Source organism: Cherax quadricarinatus, chromosome 40, assembly GCF_038502225.1.
Source record: "Cherax quadricarinatus isolate ZL_2023a chromosome 40, ASM3850222v1, whole genome shotgun sequence".
NCBI lineage: Eukaryota > Metazoa > Arthropoda > Malacostraca > Decapoda > Parastacidae > Cherax > Cherax quadricarinatus.
This window is the reverse complement of record NC_091331.1, coordinates 16,996,368-17,016,183: the sequence shown is the minus strand read 5'-3', so window position 1 is coordinate 17,016,183 and position 19,816 is coordinate 16,996,368. Positions and strand designations below refer to the sequence as shown.

The 19,816-nt window shown below is 38.1% G+C and overlaps 1 protein-coding gene across 7 annotated transcripts in view; it reads right to left on the bottom strand.

The window, feature by feature from the left end:
• Nipped-A (Transcription-associated protein Nipped-A) overlaps positions 1 to 19,816 on the bottom strand; it is a 362,660-nt gene that overhangs the window by 19,384 nt on the left and 323,460 nt on the right. For all 7 annotated transcript variants that reach the window (XM_070092733.1, XM_070092739.1, XM_070092738.1 and 4 more), the window contains exons 33-34: positions 11,511 to 11,699; positions 8,609 to 8,752 (exon numbers count right to left, since the gene is read on the bottom strand). In XM_070092733.1, the coding sequence (XP_069948834.1) occupies positions 8,609 to 8,752; positions 11,511 to 11,699 (333 nt within the window). The remainder of the gene's footprint in view (positions 1 to 8,608; positions 8,753 to 11,510; positions 11,700 to 19,816) is intronic.

Here is a 19,816-nt window from a genome sequence, read left to right as displayed (position 1 = left end):
GGGGAGTTAGTAGATGGGGAGAGGGAGGTATTAGGTAGATGGCAAGAATATTTTGAGGAACTTTTAAATGTTGAGGAAGAAAGGGAGGCGGTAATTTCATGCACTGGCCAGGGAAGTATACCATCTTTTAGGAGTGAAGAAGAGCAGAATGTAAGTGTGGTGGAGGTACGTGAGGCATTACGTAGAATGAAAAGGAGTAAAGCAGCTGGAACTGATGGGATCATGACAGAAATGTTAAAAGCAGGGGATGATATAGTGTTGGAGTGGTTGGTACTTTTGTTTAATAAATGTATGAAAGAGGGGAAGGTACCTAGGGATTGGCAGAGAGCATGTATAGTCCCTTTATATAAAGGGAAGGGGGACAAAAGAGATTGTAAAAATTATAGAGGAATAAGCTTACTGAGTATACCAGGAAAAGTATACAGTAGGGTTATAATTGAAAGAATTAGAGGTAAGACAGAATGTAGGATTGCGGATGAGCAAGGAGGCTTCAGAGTGGGTAGGGGATGTGTAGATCAAGTGTTTACGTTGAAGCATATATGTGAACAGTATTTAGATAAAGGTAGGGAAGTTTTTATTGCATTTATGGATTTAGAAAAGGCATATGATAGAGTGGATAGAGGAGGAATGTGGCAGATGTTGCAAGTATATGGAATAGGTGGTAAGTTACTAAATGCTGTAAAGAGCTTTTATGAGGATAGTGAGGCTCAGGTTAGGGTGTGTAGAAGAGAGGGAGAATACTTCCCGGTAAAAGTAGGTCTTAGACAGGGATGTGTAATGTCACCATGGTTTTTTTTTTTTTTTTTTTTTTTTAAACAAGTCGGTCATCTCCCACCGAGGCAGGGTGACCCAAAAAAAAGAAAGAAAATCCCCAAAAAGAAAATACTTTCATCATCATTCAACACTTTCACCACACTCACACATTATCACTGCTTTTGCAGAGGTGCTCAGAATATAACAGTTTAGAAGCATATACGTATAGAGATACACAACATATCCCTCCAAACTGCCAATATCCCAAACCCCTCCTTTAAAGTGCAGGCATTGTACTTCCCATTTCCAGGACTCAAGTCCGACTATATGAAAATAACCGGTTTCCCTGAATCCCTTCACTAAATATTACCCTGCTCACACTCCAACAGATCGTCAGGTCCCAAGTATCATTCGTCTCCATTCACTCCTATCTAACACGCTCATGCACGCTTGCTGGAAGTCCAAGCCCCTCACCCACAAAACCTCCTTTACCCCCTCTTTCCAACCCTTTCGAGGACGACCCCTACCCCTCTTTCCTTCCCCTAGAGATTTATATGCTTTCCATGTCATTCTACTTTGATCCATTCTCTCTAAATGACCAAACCACCTCAACAACCCCTCTTCTGCCCTCTGACTAATGCTTTTATTAACTCCACACCTTCTCCTAATTTCCACACTCCGAATTTTCTGCATAATATTTACACCACACATTGCCCTTAGACAGGACATCTCCACTGCCTCCAACCGTCTCCACGCTGCTGCATTTACCACCCAAGCTTCACATCCATATAAGAGTGTTGGTACTACTATACTTTCATACATTCCCTTCTTTGCCTCCATAGATAACGTTTTTTGACTCCACATATACCTCAACGCACCACTCACCTTTTTTCCCTCATCAATTCTATGATTAACCTCATCCTTCATAAATCCATCCGCCGACACGTCAACTCCCAAGTATCTGAAAACATTCACTTCTTCCATACTCCTCCTCCCCAATTTTATATCCAATTTTTCTTTATCTAAATCATTTGATACCCTCATCACCTTACTCTTTTCTATGTTCACTTTCAACTTTCTACCCCTACACACATTCTCAAACTCATCCACTAACCTTTGCAATTTTTCTTTAGAATCTCCCATAAGCACAGTATCATCAGCAAAAAGTAACTGTGTCAATTCCCATTTTGAATTTGATTCCCCATAATTTAATCCCACCCCTCTCCCGAACACCCTAGCATTTACTTCTTTTACAACCCCATCTATAAATATATTAAACAACCATGGTGACATTACACATCCCTGTCTAAGACCTACTTTTACCGGGAAGTATTCTCCCTCTCTTCTACACACCCTAACCTGAGCCTCACTATCCTCATAAAAGCTCTTTACAGCATTTAGTAACTTACCACCTATTCCATATACTTGCAACATCTGCCACATTGCTCCTCTATCCACTCTATCATATGCCTTTTCTAAATCCATAAATGCAATAAAAACTTCCCTACCTTTATCTAAATACTGTTCACATATATGCTTCAATGTAAACACTTGATGTACACATCCCCTACCCACTCTGAAACCTCCTTGTTCGTCCGCAATTCTACATTCTGTCTTACTTCTAATTCTTTCAATTATAACCCTACCGTATACTTTTCCTGGTATACTCAGTAAACTTATTCCTCTATAATTTTTACATTCTCTTTTGTCCCCTTTCCCTTTATATAAAGGGACTATACATGCTCTCTGCCAATCCCTAGGTACCTTCCCCTCTTTCATACATTTATTAAACAAAAGTACCAACCACTCCAACACTATATCCCCCCCTGCTTTTAACATTTCTGTCATGATCCCATCAGTTCCAGCTGCTTTACCCCCTTTCATTCTACGTAATGCCTCACGTACCTCCACCACACTTACAGTCTGCTCTTCTTCACTCCTAAAAGATGGTATACCTCCCTGGCCAGTGCACGAAATTACCGCCTCCCTTTCTTCCTTAACATTTAAAAGTTCCTCAAAATATTCTCGCCATCTACCTAATACCTCCCTCTCCCCATCTACTAACTCCCCTACTCTGTTTTTAACTGACAAATCCATACTTTCCCTAGGCTTTCTTAACTTGTTTAACTCACTCCAAAATTTTTTCTTATTTTCATTAAAATTTCTTGACAGTGCCTCTCCCATTCTTTCATCTGCTCTCCTTTTGCACTCTCTCACCACTCTCTTCACCTTTCTTTTACTCTCCATATACTCTGCTCTTCTTATAACACTTCTGCTTTGTAAAAACCTCTCGTAAGCTACCTTTTTCTCTTTTATCACACCCTTTACTTCATCATTCCACCAATCAAAAGTAAATGCTAGGGTGTTCGGGAGATGGGTGGGATTAAATTATGAGGAATCAAATTCAAAATGGGAATTGACACAGTTACTTTTTGCTGATGATACTGTGCTTATGGGAGATTCTAAAGAAAAATTGCAAAGGTTAGTGGATGAGTTTGGGAATGTGTGTAAAGGTAGAAAGTTGAAAGTGAACATAGAAAAGAGTAAGGTGATGAGGGTATCAAATGATTTAGATAAAGAAAAATTGGATATCAAATTGGGGAGGAGGAGTATGGAAGAAGTGAATGTTTTCAGATACTTGGGAGTTGACGTGTCGGCGGATGGATTTATGAAGGATGAGGTTAATCATAGAATTGATGAGGGAAAAAAGGTGAGTGGTGCGTTGAGGTATATGTGGAGTCAAAAAACGTTATCTATGGAGGCAAAGAAGGGAATGTATGAAAGTATAGTAGTACCAACACTCTTATATGGATGTGAAGCTTGGGTGGTAAATGCAGCAGCGAAGAGACGGTTGGAGGCAGTGATGTCCTGTCTAAGGGCAATGTGTGGTGTAAATATTATGCAGAAAATTCGGAGTGTGGAAATTAAGAGAAGGTGTGAAGTTAATAAAAGCATTAGTCAGAGGGCAGAAGAGGGGTTGTTGAGGTGGTTTGGTCATTTAGAGAGAATGGATCAAAGTAGAATGACATGGAAAGCATATAAATCTATAGGGGAAGGAAAGAGGGGTAGGGGTCGTCCTCGAAAGGGTTGGAAAGAGGGGGTAAAGGAGGTTTTGTGGGCGAGGGGCTTGGACTTCCAGCAAGTGTGCATGAGCATGTTAGATAGGAGTGAATGGAGACGAATGATACTTGGGACCTGACGATCTGTTGGAGTGTGAGCAGGGTAATATTTAGTGAAGGGATTCAGGGAAACCGGCAGGCCGGACTTGAGTCCTGGAGATGGGAAGTACAGTGCCTGCACTCTGAAGGAGGGGTGTTAATGTTGCAGTTTAAAAACTGTAGTGTAAAGCACCCTTCTGGCAAGACAGTGATGGAGTGAATGATGGTGAAAGTTTTTCTTTTTCGGGCCACCCTGCCTTGGTGGGAATCGGCCGGTGTGATAATAAAAAAAATATTCAGGGAAACCGGTTATTTTCATATAGTCGGACTCGAGTCCTGGAAATGGGAAGTACAATGCCTGCACTTTAACCCTTTGACTGTTTCAGGCCCCTCTCTGAAACTGTCATTCTATGTCGCTCAATTTAAAAAAAAAAAAAAAAAAAAAAAAAAAAAAAAAAAAATTATGAAATGATAGAGAATCGTTTCCCGATGGTAATGACACCAAAAGTTCGAAATTTGGTCGAAAACTCATGGAATTATGCTCCCGCGAAGTTAGCGGTCTCGGTGACATATGCGTATCGGCGATTTTGCCGACTTTGAGCCCTATTTTCAGCCAATTCCATTGTTCCAGTTGACCAAACTCATAGCTATTTCTTTAGAACTCCATTTTATCTATCAGCTGAGTACAAGAAACCTCCCATTTACTAATTTGGACTACCCAATATGGTGGCCAGAAATTGGCAATTTGGCCAATTTCACGCAAACTAAAAAAGATGCCAATTTCAAAACAGGGTCCAGAATAAACAAGGTAGACATTCGTGGCACTAAAATAACATATGCTCTGTTCATTAGTCACATCTCTAGGCCCCTCTTGTATTATTATTGCTTTCTATTTTGATTTTTTATTCATACAAAAAAATACAAAATTTACTGTTATGCAGACTACTGCATTATTGTAAAAATGGTATAAATAATTTCAGTGCACTAGTGAAAGAATATTAGACTCCCCAGTTGACGTGAATTGGACGTGTGGTGTGATTTATTTACTCCTGAACATTGGTAAAAATCGAACATTTCCGCTACTTTGAGCTCAGTTTCAAGGTCGTTTTCATCGTCAAAGTAATGAAAATCATCTCTATTTCTGTAGTATGTTTTCCATTTTATCACCTAAGACCATGAAAACACGAATACAACAATAAATACTATACGAAAATACACCTCAAAGTCGGCGTTTTATTCCAAAAAAACGATGAGTTTTTTTTTTTCTCATTACGCAATGTGTGTTGCAGGATTTTTTTTATGTGGTGCACACTGACCACACAGACCCATTCTCTCACATATGGGCCTACCAGCTTTCTCCCACTTGATTTGAAGCCGCTAGAATTATTGAGTATATATACGTCAGAAACATTGGCTCGTAAGACGTATTTATACGCCGAAAACAGTCAAAGGGTTAAAGGAGGGGTTTGGGATATTGGCAGTTTGGAGGGATATGTTGTGCATCTTTATACGTATATTCTTCTAAACTGTTGTATTCTGAGCACCTCTGCAAAAGCAGTGATAATGTGTGAGTGTGGTGAAAGTGTTGAATGATGATGAAAGTATTTTCTTTTTGGGGATTTTCTTTCTTTTTTTTGGGTCACCCTGCCTCGGTGGGAGACGGCCGACTTATTATTATTATTAATTTAGGGAAATGGAGCACAGATCCAATTCCCTTGATCAAGAGCCCCTCACCAAGAAACCTCCCTTGAGGGGGAACTTCACATCCTGAAATTTTGTTCATATCCAGAAGCAAAAAATCGATCGATTGACTTCGTATCCTGAAAGATTCGCATGGTGGGGTATTCGTAAGCCGGGTTCCACTGTATTATTATTACAAATTATTATTACAAGTTATTATTATAATCATAATAAAAAAGCACTAAACCCACAAGGGTTGTGAATAGCTATAGAGTGAAGGGATACGAAAGCAATAAATTTCTAGTTAAATTACTAGTGTTTGACTAGAGAAAACGTAATTCTTCCGACTCTCCTACAAACCGCTTGGTAAACAAATCTCATATTTATGTCAATTTTTATACTGTGGGCGTATGTATCATGTTTATATGTTACATAGCATACTTACATAATTTTGAAAAAAAATATCATAGATGGATTAATGGAAAGGTCTATATTAATGTAATATATGACATTTAATGAGCCCAAGAGATTATTATTAGTATTAATATGGCGTCTTCAAGAGCAGAGAGATTCTTGGTGATTTTAATGTGTACCTGCATGCCAGCACAGTGTGTAAGTATATTTAGGTACAGGTACACAAGTATAATTATCAGAGTACATATAAAATATGAAATAACCTTATAACACTTGAAATTTTGGAATGTTTCCAGACATAATACGTATATGTGCTCACGGAGAATGTAAACAAACTGGGTGGGGTGCGGTGACTGTATTAGAAAGACAGGTGGAGGGAGCCGTATAGTGAGTTTTGGTCATTATTTGAAATGTCCGTATTAGCAGAACGCTGTAAAGCAGGGCCCTACTGTACTCAATTTTAGGATAATGCCAATACCGGCAAAATTAGTCGAAGCACACTGATACTAGAACTGATAATGATGCCGTCAAAATTGGTTGACATCCCCCAATACCAATATGTACCCAGTTTAAGGCAATACTAATTACATTAATATTAGCCAAGACTCACCAATACTGATACTTTTGCACACCCTTAATTATGATTATTTAGCAAAAAGCTAACAGTAAAATATTAATTCAGCCTTAAGAAAATTGTCATTGTTTAATTAAAGCTATAGTTTCTATTCAATCTCTACCAAATAAATGTGAGCTCTCTACACATCATAAAATGAATAAATAACAAAAAAGGCACAATACCGTGACTGGAACGATACACAAATAACCCGCAAATAACCCTTAAACTGTCCAAACGTAGATCTACGTTCACTCGTGTAGCGCACCGAATGTAGATCTACGTATTTTTTTACATTCTTTCTTATGGAGAAAATCAAGGTCGGAGCGCTACATGTGCAAACGTAGATCTACGTCTGGACAGTTTAAGGGTTAACAAAGTATGAAGGCATTTGGTAAAAACCTAACCAAGAAAAATATATTTATAATTAAGACTTAAGGAAAATCGTAAATGGTAGAGTTAGTGAGTTTTCTGAGAGCAGTCTTTTGTTGAGTTATAATTGGCCTGAGGTGTGCAACCAAAGTGGATCCCCAGGCAGATTCCATTTGTGAGGTACAGATGGATGAGAGAAAAGAAAGTGCTAGGAGTGTAGGTTGATGAACATGGTAGCAAATTTTGAAGTCTATTCTTACTGTCTTAAGAGATTTTCTGATATATAAATTTTTTTTCATACATCAGCCGTCTCCCACCAAGGTAGGGGGACCCGAAAAAAAAAAACACTTTCACCACCACTCACTCTATTATGCCTGCCAGAGGCATGCTAATACCACTGTACTTCCCACCTCCAGGACTCAAGCTTGGCTAACCAGTTTCCCTGAATCCCTTCACAAATGTTACCGTGCCCATACTCCAATAGCTTATCAGGTTCTGAGAATCATTTGCTTCCACTCACTCCTATACAACACTTTCACACACATCTGCTGCATGTTCAAGCCCCTCACACACAAAACCTCCTTTATCTCCCTCCCACCAACCTTTCCTAAGATAACCCCTACCCAGCTTTCCTTCCACTACAGATTTATACACCCTCCAAGTCATCCAATTTTTCTCTATCCTCTCTAAATGTCCAAACCACCTCAAAAACTCCTCCTCAGCCCTCTGGATAATATTTTTTAGTAATCCCATGCCTCCTCTTAATGTCCAAGCTATGAATTTCAGTTTGTTGTCTACTATTAGATTTGGAATTTTCCTTCTTCTTTTTGTCCTATTAAAGTCATTGAAAATGAGTGAGGAGAAAGTGAAGAAAGAGGTTATGTGACAATTTAAGAATAATGTAGCAGCAAAAGCTAAATCTGAGCCAAACTGCTGCACAGCCACATCAGAAGAAAGATGGTAGTAAAAGATCAAGTAACTCAGCTGAACAAGTCTGTGAAATGTTCAACAAACTTTTGACTAAGTTGGATACATCAAAGGCAATGGGATTTGACAAGGTGTCACTGTGGATTCTGCTGGGCCAGCAGCTATGATCGTCAAAAAATCAATGGACACATCAGAGTTACCAGAGATTTGAAAGACAGTGAATGTTGTCCCTTTATTGAAGCATTGTGACAGGCAGTAAGCACTGAACTACAGACCAGTTTCACAGACATAAATAATAATCAGCACTGGTTCAGATATGACAAATATTGTCTTACCAACCAGTTGGGATTCTATGACAAAATAACAGAAGTAAGATGGCCATTGAGGCAGTCCCCCATATCATGACTAGTTAATGGTCCAAGTTAGAACAAAATGTCGTCATAAGTTTCATTCTCCTATAAAGAACAAAAAGGCAAAATACCATGACTGAAATACACAAATAACTCGCACATAGGACAGAGAGCTTTCAAAATGTCGTCGTAGGCTTCTCTCTCCTACAAGCAGGTTATTTGTGTATTGTTTCATTCTCCTATGTGTGGGTTATTTGTGTATTCAGGTAAAAGAAAAAGTAAACATATTGGCAAAGATGATACAATACTTTAATTCTGTTTTGTGAAAATACTTTACTTACTATCTTCCTGAAGGTCCAATAATGGGTTGGATTAGGATACGTTGTTAGTGCCCAGTCCCGTAACATTGTTCTGGGAACCATTGCATTTTGTACTTCCTTCATAATGTCCCTCAGCACTTGATGAGAGGCCTGAGATCCTCGGGCCTGAAAATTCATAAAACATTGCCAATAATGTGACAAGTCCCTCATATTCTATAACAAGTTCCATTTGAATCTGTGGATTGGTGGTGTGCAGTAATCTAATCAATAAAGAGGAGGTTACACAGTTTTTAGTATTTTATTGGTAAAAGTATGCTCCAAAAAACTTACCAAAGTCAAATGACTTTTGTAACTTCAGCCCAAAGGCTGTGCAGTAGCAGATGGGAGCAAATGAAATACTGTGCTATAAGAAGAATGATTTATATAATACTGATGTGATGGGTCAAAGTAAGATTAGAACAAAGGGAAAAAGGATGAAAAGATGAGATGGCAGCTGAATGATAGTCTGGAATATGAATGAGTATGAAGAGCAACAGGAATGCCTGTATGTTTGAAATATATGCAAAAGTACAATTCCTTAGTATGATGAGGAACTCAAATGTGTGACAAATTCTACAATAATATTAAAGAAAACAATGTGTTATCAGAGAAAAGAACACAATCAATACCATATTTCTTTAAGTCATCATAGAAATGCAAAAAATTGTTACATGATTTTTAGAGTGATCAAATGGCTTAAAGCTTCAAAGAAATTTCAATGTTTAAAGTCAATATTTTTGCCTCATAACTTTATCTAACACATTATTTACAAGCTGTGCATATACTCCACAAGAGGATTACAACAGCTATTAGTAAAGAACCATTTTTTTATTTGATTTGTATTGTAATGGTTTGTCATAAAATTTCTCTAAAAAATTTTCCCTTATTTCATGGTTGGTTAAGTTAGAAGAAGCTTAACTTCAGAACACCTCTGGCCCCAATCAATCTGATCCGAGATTGGTTTATAAGGACAATTCTTAAAACCATTAACAGTTTTTTTTTTTTAATACACCAGCCATCTCCCACCAAGGTAAGGTGGCCCAAAAAATAAAAAACATTTTCATTATCATTCACTCTATCACTGTCTTGCCAGAGGTATGCTGATACTACAGTTCAGATGCCCCTCTAAACTACAAACATCCCCAACTCTCCTGCTGAGTGCAGGCACTACACCTCTCACTTTCAAGACTCAAGTCCGGCTAACAGGTTTTCCTGAATCCCTTCACAAATGCTACCTTGCTCACACTCAACACATCATGTCCTAAGAAACAAACTGCTTCCACTCATTCTTATTTACATGATCACTCATACCTGCGGGCAACTCCTACCCTGCCTTCCCTCCACTACAGATTTATACACCCTCCAAGTCATCCTATTCTGCTTCATCCTCTCTAAATGTCCAAACCAATTCAACAACCCCTCTTCAACCCCTGGATAATACTTTTAGTAACCTTGAATTTCCTAATCTCCAAGCACGAAATATCTGCATAATATTTACAACACACATTGCCCTCGGATATAACATCTCCATTATCACCAACCTCCTCCTCGCTGCAGCATTCAAACCCATGCTCCACACCCATGCAAGTGTTGGTACCATTATACCCTCATACATTTCCCTTTTTGCCTCCATGGATAACATTCTTTGTCTCCACAGATGCCTCAATGCACCACCCACCTTCTTTTTCCCCTCAGTCATCAATTCTATGGTTCATCTTGTCTTTCATATACCAATCTGCTGACAAATCCACTCCCAAGTATCTACACATTCACTTCCTCCATACTCCCTCTTCCCAATCTGATATCCAACCTTTCTTCATCTAACTTGTTTGTTACCCTCATCACCTTGCTCTTTCCTGTGGTCACTTTTAATTTCCTTCTTTTATATACCTTCCCAAATTCATCCACCAACTTTTGCAACTTCTCTTCAGAATCTCCCGAAAGAACTGTGTCATATGTAAAATTCAACTGTGACAACTCTCATTTTGTATTAGATTCTGCACATTTTAATTCCACACCTCTCCCCAACACCCTAGCATTTACTTCTTCCACAACCCCATCTCTAAACATGTTAAAAAACCATGCTGACATCACACATTCAGCAACCTACCACCTATTCCGTACAGATATAGAACTATAAAAGAGTATGTAGAGCACCAGAAACGATGTTATCACTACCTTTGTTTTGAAGTTGCTTGTTTTTGCTCTTGACTCAGGTTATGAGACCTGCCTTTGTATATTACCTTCAATTTCTGTACACTGTACACCAAGGAGTACATCATATTGATGTCAGCAGGTGAAGAATGATGTGCCATTCAGCTTAACCTTAGAATACAGCTACCACCATGTAAGCAGGTTTTATTTTATTATACTCTACTACAATATGGTTTGTTCAAATACTCAAGAGGATTTGATAGAGCAGACAGGTACAGGCTGTTTTAGAGGTGGGCAACAGGAACTCAAGGGTACAGTTGGAAGTTAAATACAGGTGAGTCAGAGGGATGTCAGGAAGTATTCCTCAATCTCAGGGTGGTCAGGAGGTGGAATGACCTCAACAAAGAAGTGGTGGAGACAGACTATACATAGTTTTAAGAATAAGTACATTTAGAATGAGTATGTACTGGCACTGAAGAAGTTTCATTATATGGTGCAAGAGGAGAGTGAGGCCATATAAGTTTTAATACAATATGGAAAAGATGTGCCAAACAGGAGGAATACATGAAAATTCACTCGATAATGAAAAATTAAAACATTAATTATACAAAACAGTGGTCTTAGTTGCTGTACATACTGCATAGAGGTCCAGCAGTTTCTCACCAGTCGGATAAAACTTCAGGCACACAAAGATTATAAATATATATTGAAGAGAGATGAAAGCTCGCACCTGTACTGCAGCCAATCTCTCATAATATCTAGTGACAGGTGTATCAGGCTCCAGCTGTCTCTTAGCACATCTTAGTTTATAAATATCCAACAGGGAGAGAGATGACACATTGTCTTCAACCAGCCTCATTTGTGGGGACACTGCAACAACTCTGCTCACACTCAGGTTCACTAACCGACGACTTGTCTCCTGAAAGGTAATGTAAACACTTCATACAGTATTCAAAACACTGGAAAAGTCTAATACTATTCTACTAAGAAAAATAATGCTACCAATTCTAATTGATTCACATTTCACTGGATCTCAAGATTATCTTTAAACGTAATGTTAAGTGTAAAGTAAAAATTACTATTTTCTTTAAAATACCATGTACAGTACTGGAATTCATTACAGTACTATATCAACACCGACATCTTCATCTCAACTACAGTCCAGTAACAATAATCTGACAGCATCAGGACCTGGACCCTTCAATTTAAACAAACTTTTAGGATAAGTAAAAAAAATCAGTGTATTGCTATCACTAGTGTGTGCAACTGTTATGAAATGTTGTACTTAACATACTAACCATGTGATCATACAAAGTATTGTATTTTGCTGGAAATAAAGTAAATTCCCATACAATACAGCAACTAAGTGCCCAAAATGATCAGATGTACAAACAATTTGATGATTTTCATTGATACAGAGTACAGTGGTCCCTCGATAATCTTCAGGCTTGATAGTCGTCCTTTTCGGAAATCAACACGTTATTTTTGTCCAAACATTGGCTCGCAAATGGTCCGTTAACTCGCTAATCGTCGTTCGTCCCGGACACGCACTCACGGCTCTGAGCCGCCCCAGCCTCCCTTCCCAGCCAGTGTGCCGTTGTTTACCAGTGAGCGACGGTCCCCTCACTTGTTCATACGAAATATTTCATAATATTCCATTCATTTTAGTGCTTGCAAGTGCTAAATAAGCTACCATGGCTCCAAAGAAAGCTCCTAGTGCCAAGCCTTTGGTAAAGAAGGTGAGAAATACGACTGAATTTAAGAAAAACATCATTGAACAATATGAATGTGGCGTATCTGGGGCCGAACTGGCCAGGATGTATAACAAACCCCATACAACCATATCTTCCATCGTGGCAAAGAAAAAGGAAATCAAGGAAGCTGTTGCTTGGAGAAAACTGTGGCCAGATTGTATCCACAAGAGGGATTTTGAAGGGTTTGTGGCTGACCCTGATGAGCCTACGTCAATTGTGAAATCTATTGTGGCATTGGGGAGTTCCATGGGGGTTGGATGTGAGTTTGGAGGATGTGGAAGAGTTGGTGGAGGACCACAATGAAGAGCTAACCATTGAGGAGCTGCAAGAGCTTCAGCAGGCACAGCAACAGATCGCAGCTCAGAATTTTGCTGCAGAGGAGGAGGAAGAGAGATGGAAGAAGGTGCCTTCTTCAGAAATTAAGGAGATTTTTGAAATGTGGGGTAAGATGGAAAGATTTATGGAGAAACATCACCCCAAGAAGGATGTTGCAAGCCATATCGGCAACTTGTACAATGACAGAGTCTTGGCCCATTTTAGGGAAGTTTTAACCCTTTGAGGGTCCGTCCCGTAGATCTATGGCTTTACGTTCAGGGTCCAAACCGTAGATCTACGGCTTTACGTTCAGGGTCCAAACCGTAGATCTACGTCATGAGCTCAGCTCACTCTGATAAACTGTGACTGGTACATTTGGGCCTAGATATGAGAGAATACATCTATGTGGTATGTGTGCACCACATAAAACAGATCCTGCAGCACGCTGTGTATAATGAGAGAAAAAACTGAAATCATGATTTTTCGATTAAAACAGCGACTTTGCAGTGTTTTTTGTATGTTTTTTATAGTTCTATTTGCGATTTCTTGGTCTCATTTGATAGAATGGAAGACATATTACAGAAATAGAGATGATTTTGATTGGTTTTAGCACTGGAAATGGCTTGAAACTGAGCTCAAAGTAGCAGAAATGTTAAATTTTTGCCGATATTCAAGAGTAAACAAACGACCTCACACGTCTAATACATGCCAGCTGGTGGGTCTAATATGCATTCACAAATATGGTGATGATATTTATACAATTATTACAGTATTGCATAACAGTATATCTTCTATTTTTTGGTGTGAATAAAAATTCATTATGTGAATAAAAAATCAAAATGGAATTTATTTGTAAAGCCTCAAAACATAACTAATGAACAGAGGAAATGTTAGTTTAGTTCCAGGAATACCTACATTGTTTATTCTGGACCTTATTTTGAAATTGGAATATTTTGAACTTTGTGTTAAATTGGCCATATTAACAATTTCCGATCACTTTAATTTGTAGCTGAAACAGTTGACTTGGCGATTTCTTGTGCTCAATCGATAGAATAGAAGTAATACTAGTGAAATAGCTAAGAATTTGGTTGACTGGAATAATGTAATTGGCCTAAAATGGGAGTCAAATTCGGCAAAATCGCCGATTCGTAAATATCGCTGACACATCAAAATTCGCGAGAGCATAATTTCGTCAATTTTCCATCAAATTTCGTACTTTTTGTTTTATTACCTTCACAAAAAGATTCTCTACGATTTCATAAGAAAAAATAACAAATTTTTTTTTTGAAAATTCTTGCACACTGGGGCACCACTTCAGATTTGGGCCTTGGACCCTGAAGGGGTTAAAGAGACGCCAGAAACAGAGCTCTCTGGACACTTTTTTTGCGAGACAGGACTCCAGTGACTCTCAAGTTGGTCCTAGTGGCATTAACCCTTTCAGGGTCGACAGGCCCTCTCCCAGATTTCTCAGGGTCGACAAATTTTCAAAAAGAAAAAAAGAAAAAAGAAAGAAAGGAAAAAAAAAATATTATGAAAAGATAGAGAATCTTTTCCCGATCATAACGACACCAAAAGTATGAAATTTGATGGAAAACTTATGGAATTATGCTCTTAAGAGCGAAGTTAGCGGTCTTGACGGCGTTTACGCATCGGCAATTTTGCCCACTTTGAGCCCTATTTTCGGCCAATTCCAGTGTACTAGTCGATAAAAATCATAACTATTTTGTTAGAACTCCATTTTTTCTATCGAATGAGTAAAAGAAACCACACATTTACCGATTTCAACTATCCAATAAAGTGGTCAGAATCTAGCAAGTTTGCCAATTTCACAAAAATTTCAAAAGATGCCAATTTCCAAATAGGGTCCAGAATAAACAAGAGAGGCATTCCTGGCACTAAAATAACATTCCCTCTTTCCACTTTGAATTTTTATTCACACAAAAAATAAGATTTACTGTTATGCAGACTACTGCATTAGTGTAGAAATGGTATAAATAATATCAGTGCACTTGTGAAAGAATATTAGACTCACCAGTTGACATGTATTGGACGCATAGCATGATTTGTTTACTTTTGAACTTTGGCAAAAATCGAAGATTTCTGCTACTTTGAGCTCAATTTCAAGGTACTTTTCATTGTAAAACCAATCAAAATCGTTTCAATTTCTGTAATATGTCTTCCATTCTATAAAATGAGACCAGGAAAACTAGAATACCATCATAAATACCATACGAAAATACAGTGCAAAGTCGCTGTTTTAAACCAAAAACGCTGTCAAAGTTTTTTTTTTCTCATTACGCACTGTGTGCTGCAGGATTTTTTTATACTGCACACACTGACCACATAGACCCATTCTTTCATATGTAGGCCTACCAGCTTTCTCTCACTAGATTTGAGGGCATTAGAATTTAGGCGTACTAGTACATCAAAAACCATGGTGCGTAAGCCGTACTAGTACGTCAGAAACCCTGAAAGGGTTAAGAAACAGAGAAGAGAAGTATGTAACCCCAGAAAAGGATTTGGTACCTGAGGTGTTGATGGAAGGGGATTCCCTTTCCAAACAGTAAATAATCCAATCTCTCTCCTCCTCCAGTCTTCCATACACTAAGAAGAATCGCCAATAAAGGTAAGTGTTATGCTGTTAATGTTTCATTCATCATGTCCCATTGTATTGTTTATGTACTACATCTATATTTCATGTAAAAAATTTTTGTTTTAATACTGTACTTCCGGGTCTCAGGAATGGATTAACTGTATTACATTATTATGGGGAAAATCGATTAAAAAAACATCTATTTCGATAATTGTCGCACTTCCAGGAACGGATTAACGACGATAAACGAGGGATCACTGTATTTAAAAAACACTAAACCTGTGCGGATTATTCAGTTTAAAAATTACAGTAACATGAGTAATTTTGAAAAATGCTCAGAAAGCAGGAAAATAATCAGTTGTTCTGAGTTCCTGACACTCCTCAAACAACTGAGAATTCTATCTTATTACTGTACTGTACTTGTAGGAGGAGACAAGCTGTATTACAGGTCCTCCATCGCAAATCCGGCATCATTGGGACCTGTAGTGTGCCGGATTACTGAGTTTGCCAGATTACAGAGTGGTTAGGCTAGAATACACTTAATAAAATTAACCAACTTGACTTGCACAGTTCATTGAACATTGGCAAAAATAAAAAATTTCCGCTACTTTGAGCTCAATTTCAAGGTACTTTTCGTCATGAAAGCAATCAAAACCATGTCTATTTCTGTAATATTTCTTCCATTCTATCAAACGAGTCCAAAAAAAATGAGAATACAACCATAAAAACCATACGAAAATATATTGCAAAGAGGCGGCTAATGGCCGAGAAGTTAACTCCCTTATTTATCGTCCGTCTTTTTTATTTTTGTTGTACGTTAAGAAGCATCTTTCCATCATACAGTGCCCAAGTTTCAATGAGATAGCCCCACAAACAACTGAGAGAAAAAAAACATTTACCAAAAATCATATATGGCAAGCCCAAGCCAGGTACTGGAAATAAGTCACTTTGTCTGACTTTTCTGGGTTATTCCAGGTTCTCTATACATACACTGCTATGTATGATAATCTATGTAACTGTATTTGTGTATACCTGAATAAACTTATTTACTTCTAGTCTGTCGACTGAGTACAAGAAACCGCCCATTCACTTATTTCAACTACCCAATAAAGTGGTCAGAAATTGGCAATTTGGCCGATTTCACACAAATTTTAACAGATGCCAATTTCAAAATAGGATCCAGAATAAACAATGCAGACATTTATGGCACTAAAATAACATTTTCTCTGTTCATTAGTCACGGCTACAGGCCCCTCTTATATTCCTCTTGCTTTTCATTTGGAATTTTTATTCAGCAAAATATAGAAAATTTACTGTTACGCAGACTGCTGTATTATTGTAATTGTATAAATAATGTCAGGCCATTCTTGACTCCGTATTGGAATTTAGACTGGCAGGCGGACAGAACATTTTTGCTACTGTGAGCGCAATTTCAAGGTGCTTTTCGTCATGAAAGCAATCAAAATCATATCTATTTCTGTAATATATCTTTCATTCTATCAAATGAGACCGAAAAAATGAGAATATAACCATAACAACCTTACAAAAATATACTGCTAAGCAGCCGCTAATGGCTGAGAAGTGAACTCCGCTATTTATGGTCCAATTTCTTTCATTTTTGGTGTACGTGAAGAAGTATCTTTCCATCATACATTGCCCAAATTTGAATAAGATAACCCAACAAACAACTGAGAAAATAATAATAATATCTTTATTTACTACATGTACATGTACAAGGTATACAGGCCTAGCTGACATTAGTGACATACTACTGTATAGAAAGCTGCTTGTTATGCAGAATATTTCAAGAAAATTAGGTCAGTGTCCCAGGATAACACCCACACTAGTCGGCTAACACCCAGGTACCCATTTACTGATGGGTAAACATAGACAACAGGTGTAAAGAAACACGCCTAATGTTTCTACCCTGGCTAGGAATCGAATATTTACCAAAAAATCATATATGGCTAACCCAAGCCAGGTACTAAAAATAAGCCACTTTGACTTTTTTTTGGGTTATCCTAGGTTCTCTACACATATGCTGCTATGTGTGATAATCTATAGAGAGAAAATAACTTTTTTGTTTCAGGTTTATGGTGGAGTACGAGTGTATATCACAGTTAGCCCTGTGCTACACTCCGTTTTCTCTAATATAAGCCCCAAGACAGGGATAGGAGAATGGTATTTGTATACCATATATCCTCTTCATACCTCCGTCAAACTTCTCGGTGTTATGCCAATTATTCATTCTAGAGTATTTAACATGTTTTATGTTATTTATATTGTTTATGTCATATTAGATCAGTTGTGATAGGGAAATAAGCTGTAGTGTTGATATTGGCGTAATAATAAAGCATATTCTCCTGCTTCATGAGACTGAGTTCATGACAACTGACAGTGGCTTCAAAGCCACCTTATCTTTAATGGATAATGTACTGTGTAGGTGCTTTACATAATAAGAAGCATTTCTTTTATTCATTGGAACCATGGCTAGGGCTACAAGCAAGCAGGTTAAAACAATAAATGGAGAAAAAGAAATTGAAATGACTTATGCAGCAAGTAGCACCACCAAACAGTACCAGCAGGTTGGTGTGGTGACCCTGGAAATTTGAAATTATGCTAGCCAAAATTAGTGCCGAATAACTGATTGCCGGATTTGTGATGGCGGACCTGTACTTCTTAAAATTAATTACAGTATATAATGTACTGTACTGCTTTGTATTTCTTACACAGCTGTAATCACCTAGTTGAGTTTTCTTGGGATGAGCTCTAGCTCTTTGTCTTACCCCTTAACTTCTGATTGTAGAATAAGCAAAAATTTGTACAAATAAGGGAAAAGCATCTTTAGTTACTGTTGGAAGACAAAACAAACCATCACTCTCACAAGTGACCACAAAAGAACACAAAGTACCACAAAATACTAAAAATTAAATTATTCCTTGCTTTAATGCATAGTTTTACAATTCACACAAATTCTCTTATCTAAATGATGTTGCTACCTCCTCTCGTTCTACTACTCCTGGCTCTGCCCACCCTTGTGTATATACTGGCTAGCTTTCCTTTGCGTTTCTGTGTGACAAGTTAATGGTCCAATTTGGACTGAAACATCATCAGTTTCATTCTCCTATGTGCAGGTTATCTGTGTATTGTTCCAATCATGGCATTGTGCCTTTTTATTCTTAATGTTTAAAATATTTAGAACACATGCATTAGAATAACTGTAAGTTAAATAGTGAGCATTACCACCTTAACACTGAATAATTGGTGGAGTATGGGATTTTACAATGTCATTATATTATCCCCCCTCTTGTGTTTATTTTAACACCCCAACCATCTGCTTCTGAGGTGGGAGATGGCCCACTCATCATCAATGTCAGTCATTCAGTCACTGTCTTGCCAAAAGGGTGCCAAAAATCTCAGTTCAGATGACCCTCAAAACCAAAACATGCCCACCCCTCCCTCAGAGAGCATACAATGTATTTCCCACTTCCAGGACTCAACTGGTTGCTCTGAATCCCTTCATAAATGTTACCTTGCTCACACTCCGGTAGCACATCAATTCATAAAAACCACTTGACTCTGTTCAATATAACACGCTCACACAAGCCTGTTCGATGTCCAAGCCCCTAGCACTCAAAACTTCTATTACTCCCCCTCCCTTCAACTTTTCCTAGGATAACCCATACCCCTCTTTCCCTTGACCCCAAATTTATGCATCAACCCTCCCCCCCCCCCCAAAAAAATAAAATTTGTTTCCACTCATCTAACATGCTCACTCATGCCAAAAACAGTGCTTAATAACCCCTCGTCAGCCCTCTGAATAATACTTTTAGTAGCTCCACACCAGTGGCGGCTTGTCCATAGGAGATGCTGAACTGCAGTCCCCCCAGATGCTCACTGCCAGACGTATGACTTCATCAACCTTACACTAAAATAATCTGCAACTGACAAGTATATTACAGGAAAAATCTGTTATATGTTGTTTTCAATGTATTTATATGCATAGCAATGTTTATATGCAATTGAGTGGTGAGTTGGGTGGAGGGTAAACATTATGTTTTCTCTGATTTGGCATTAGAGAAAACTGTGAATCTGGTATCTGGCCCAGTCACCGCACTTCATATACGTTTGTTTACAATTCTCGGCATGAATTATTCATTACTTCTCCCTTTGTTTATGATGGGATCTAAAGGTAGTTGTTAGAAACAATTAAACTCAGTGAGCATGGTAATAATATGGCTGTGTAGTGTAGCCCAGAGGGGCTACATACGTATATGTACCTACATCTACTGCTGCCTACACTGACTTCCTACAAATAAATACATGTACTACTCACTTCTCGCCCTACATTACAACTACAAATATTTTAAGGTA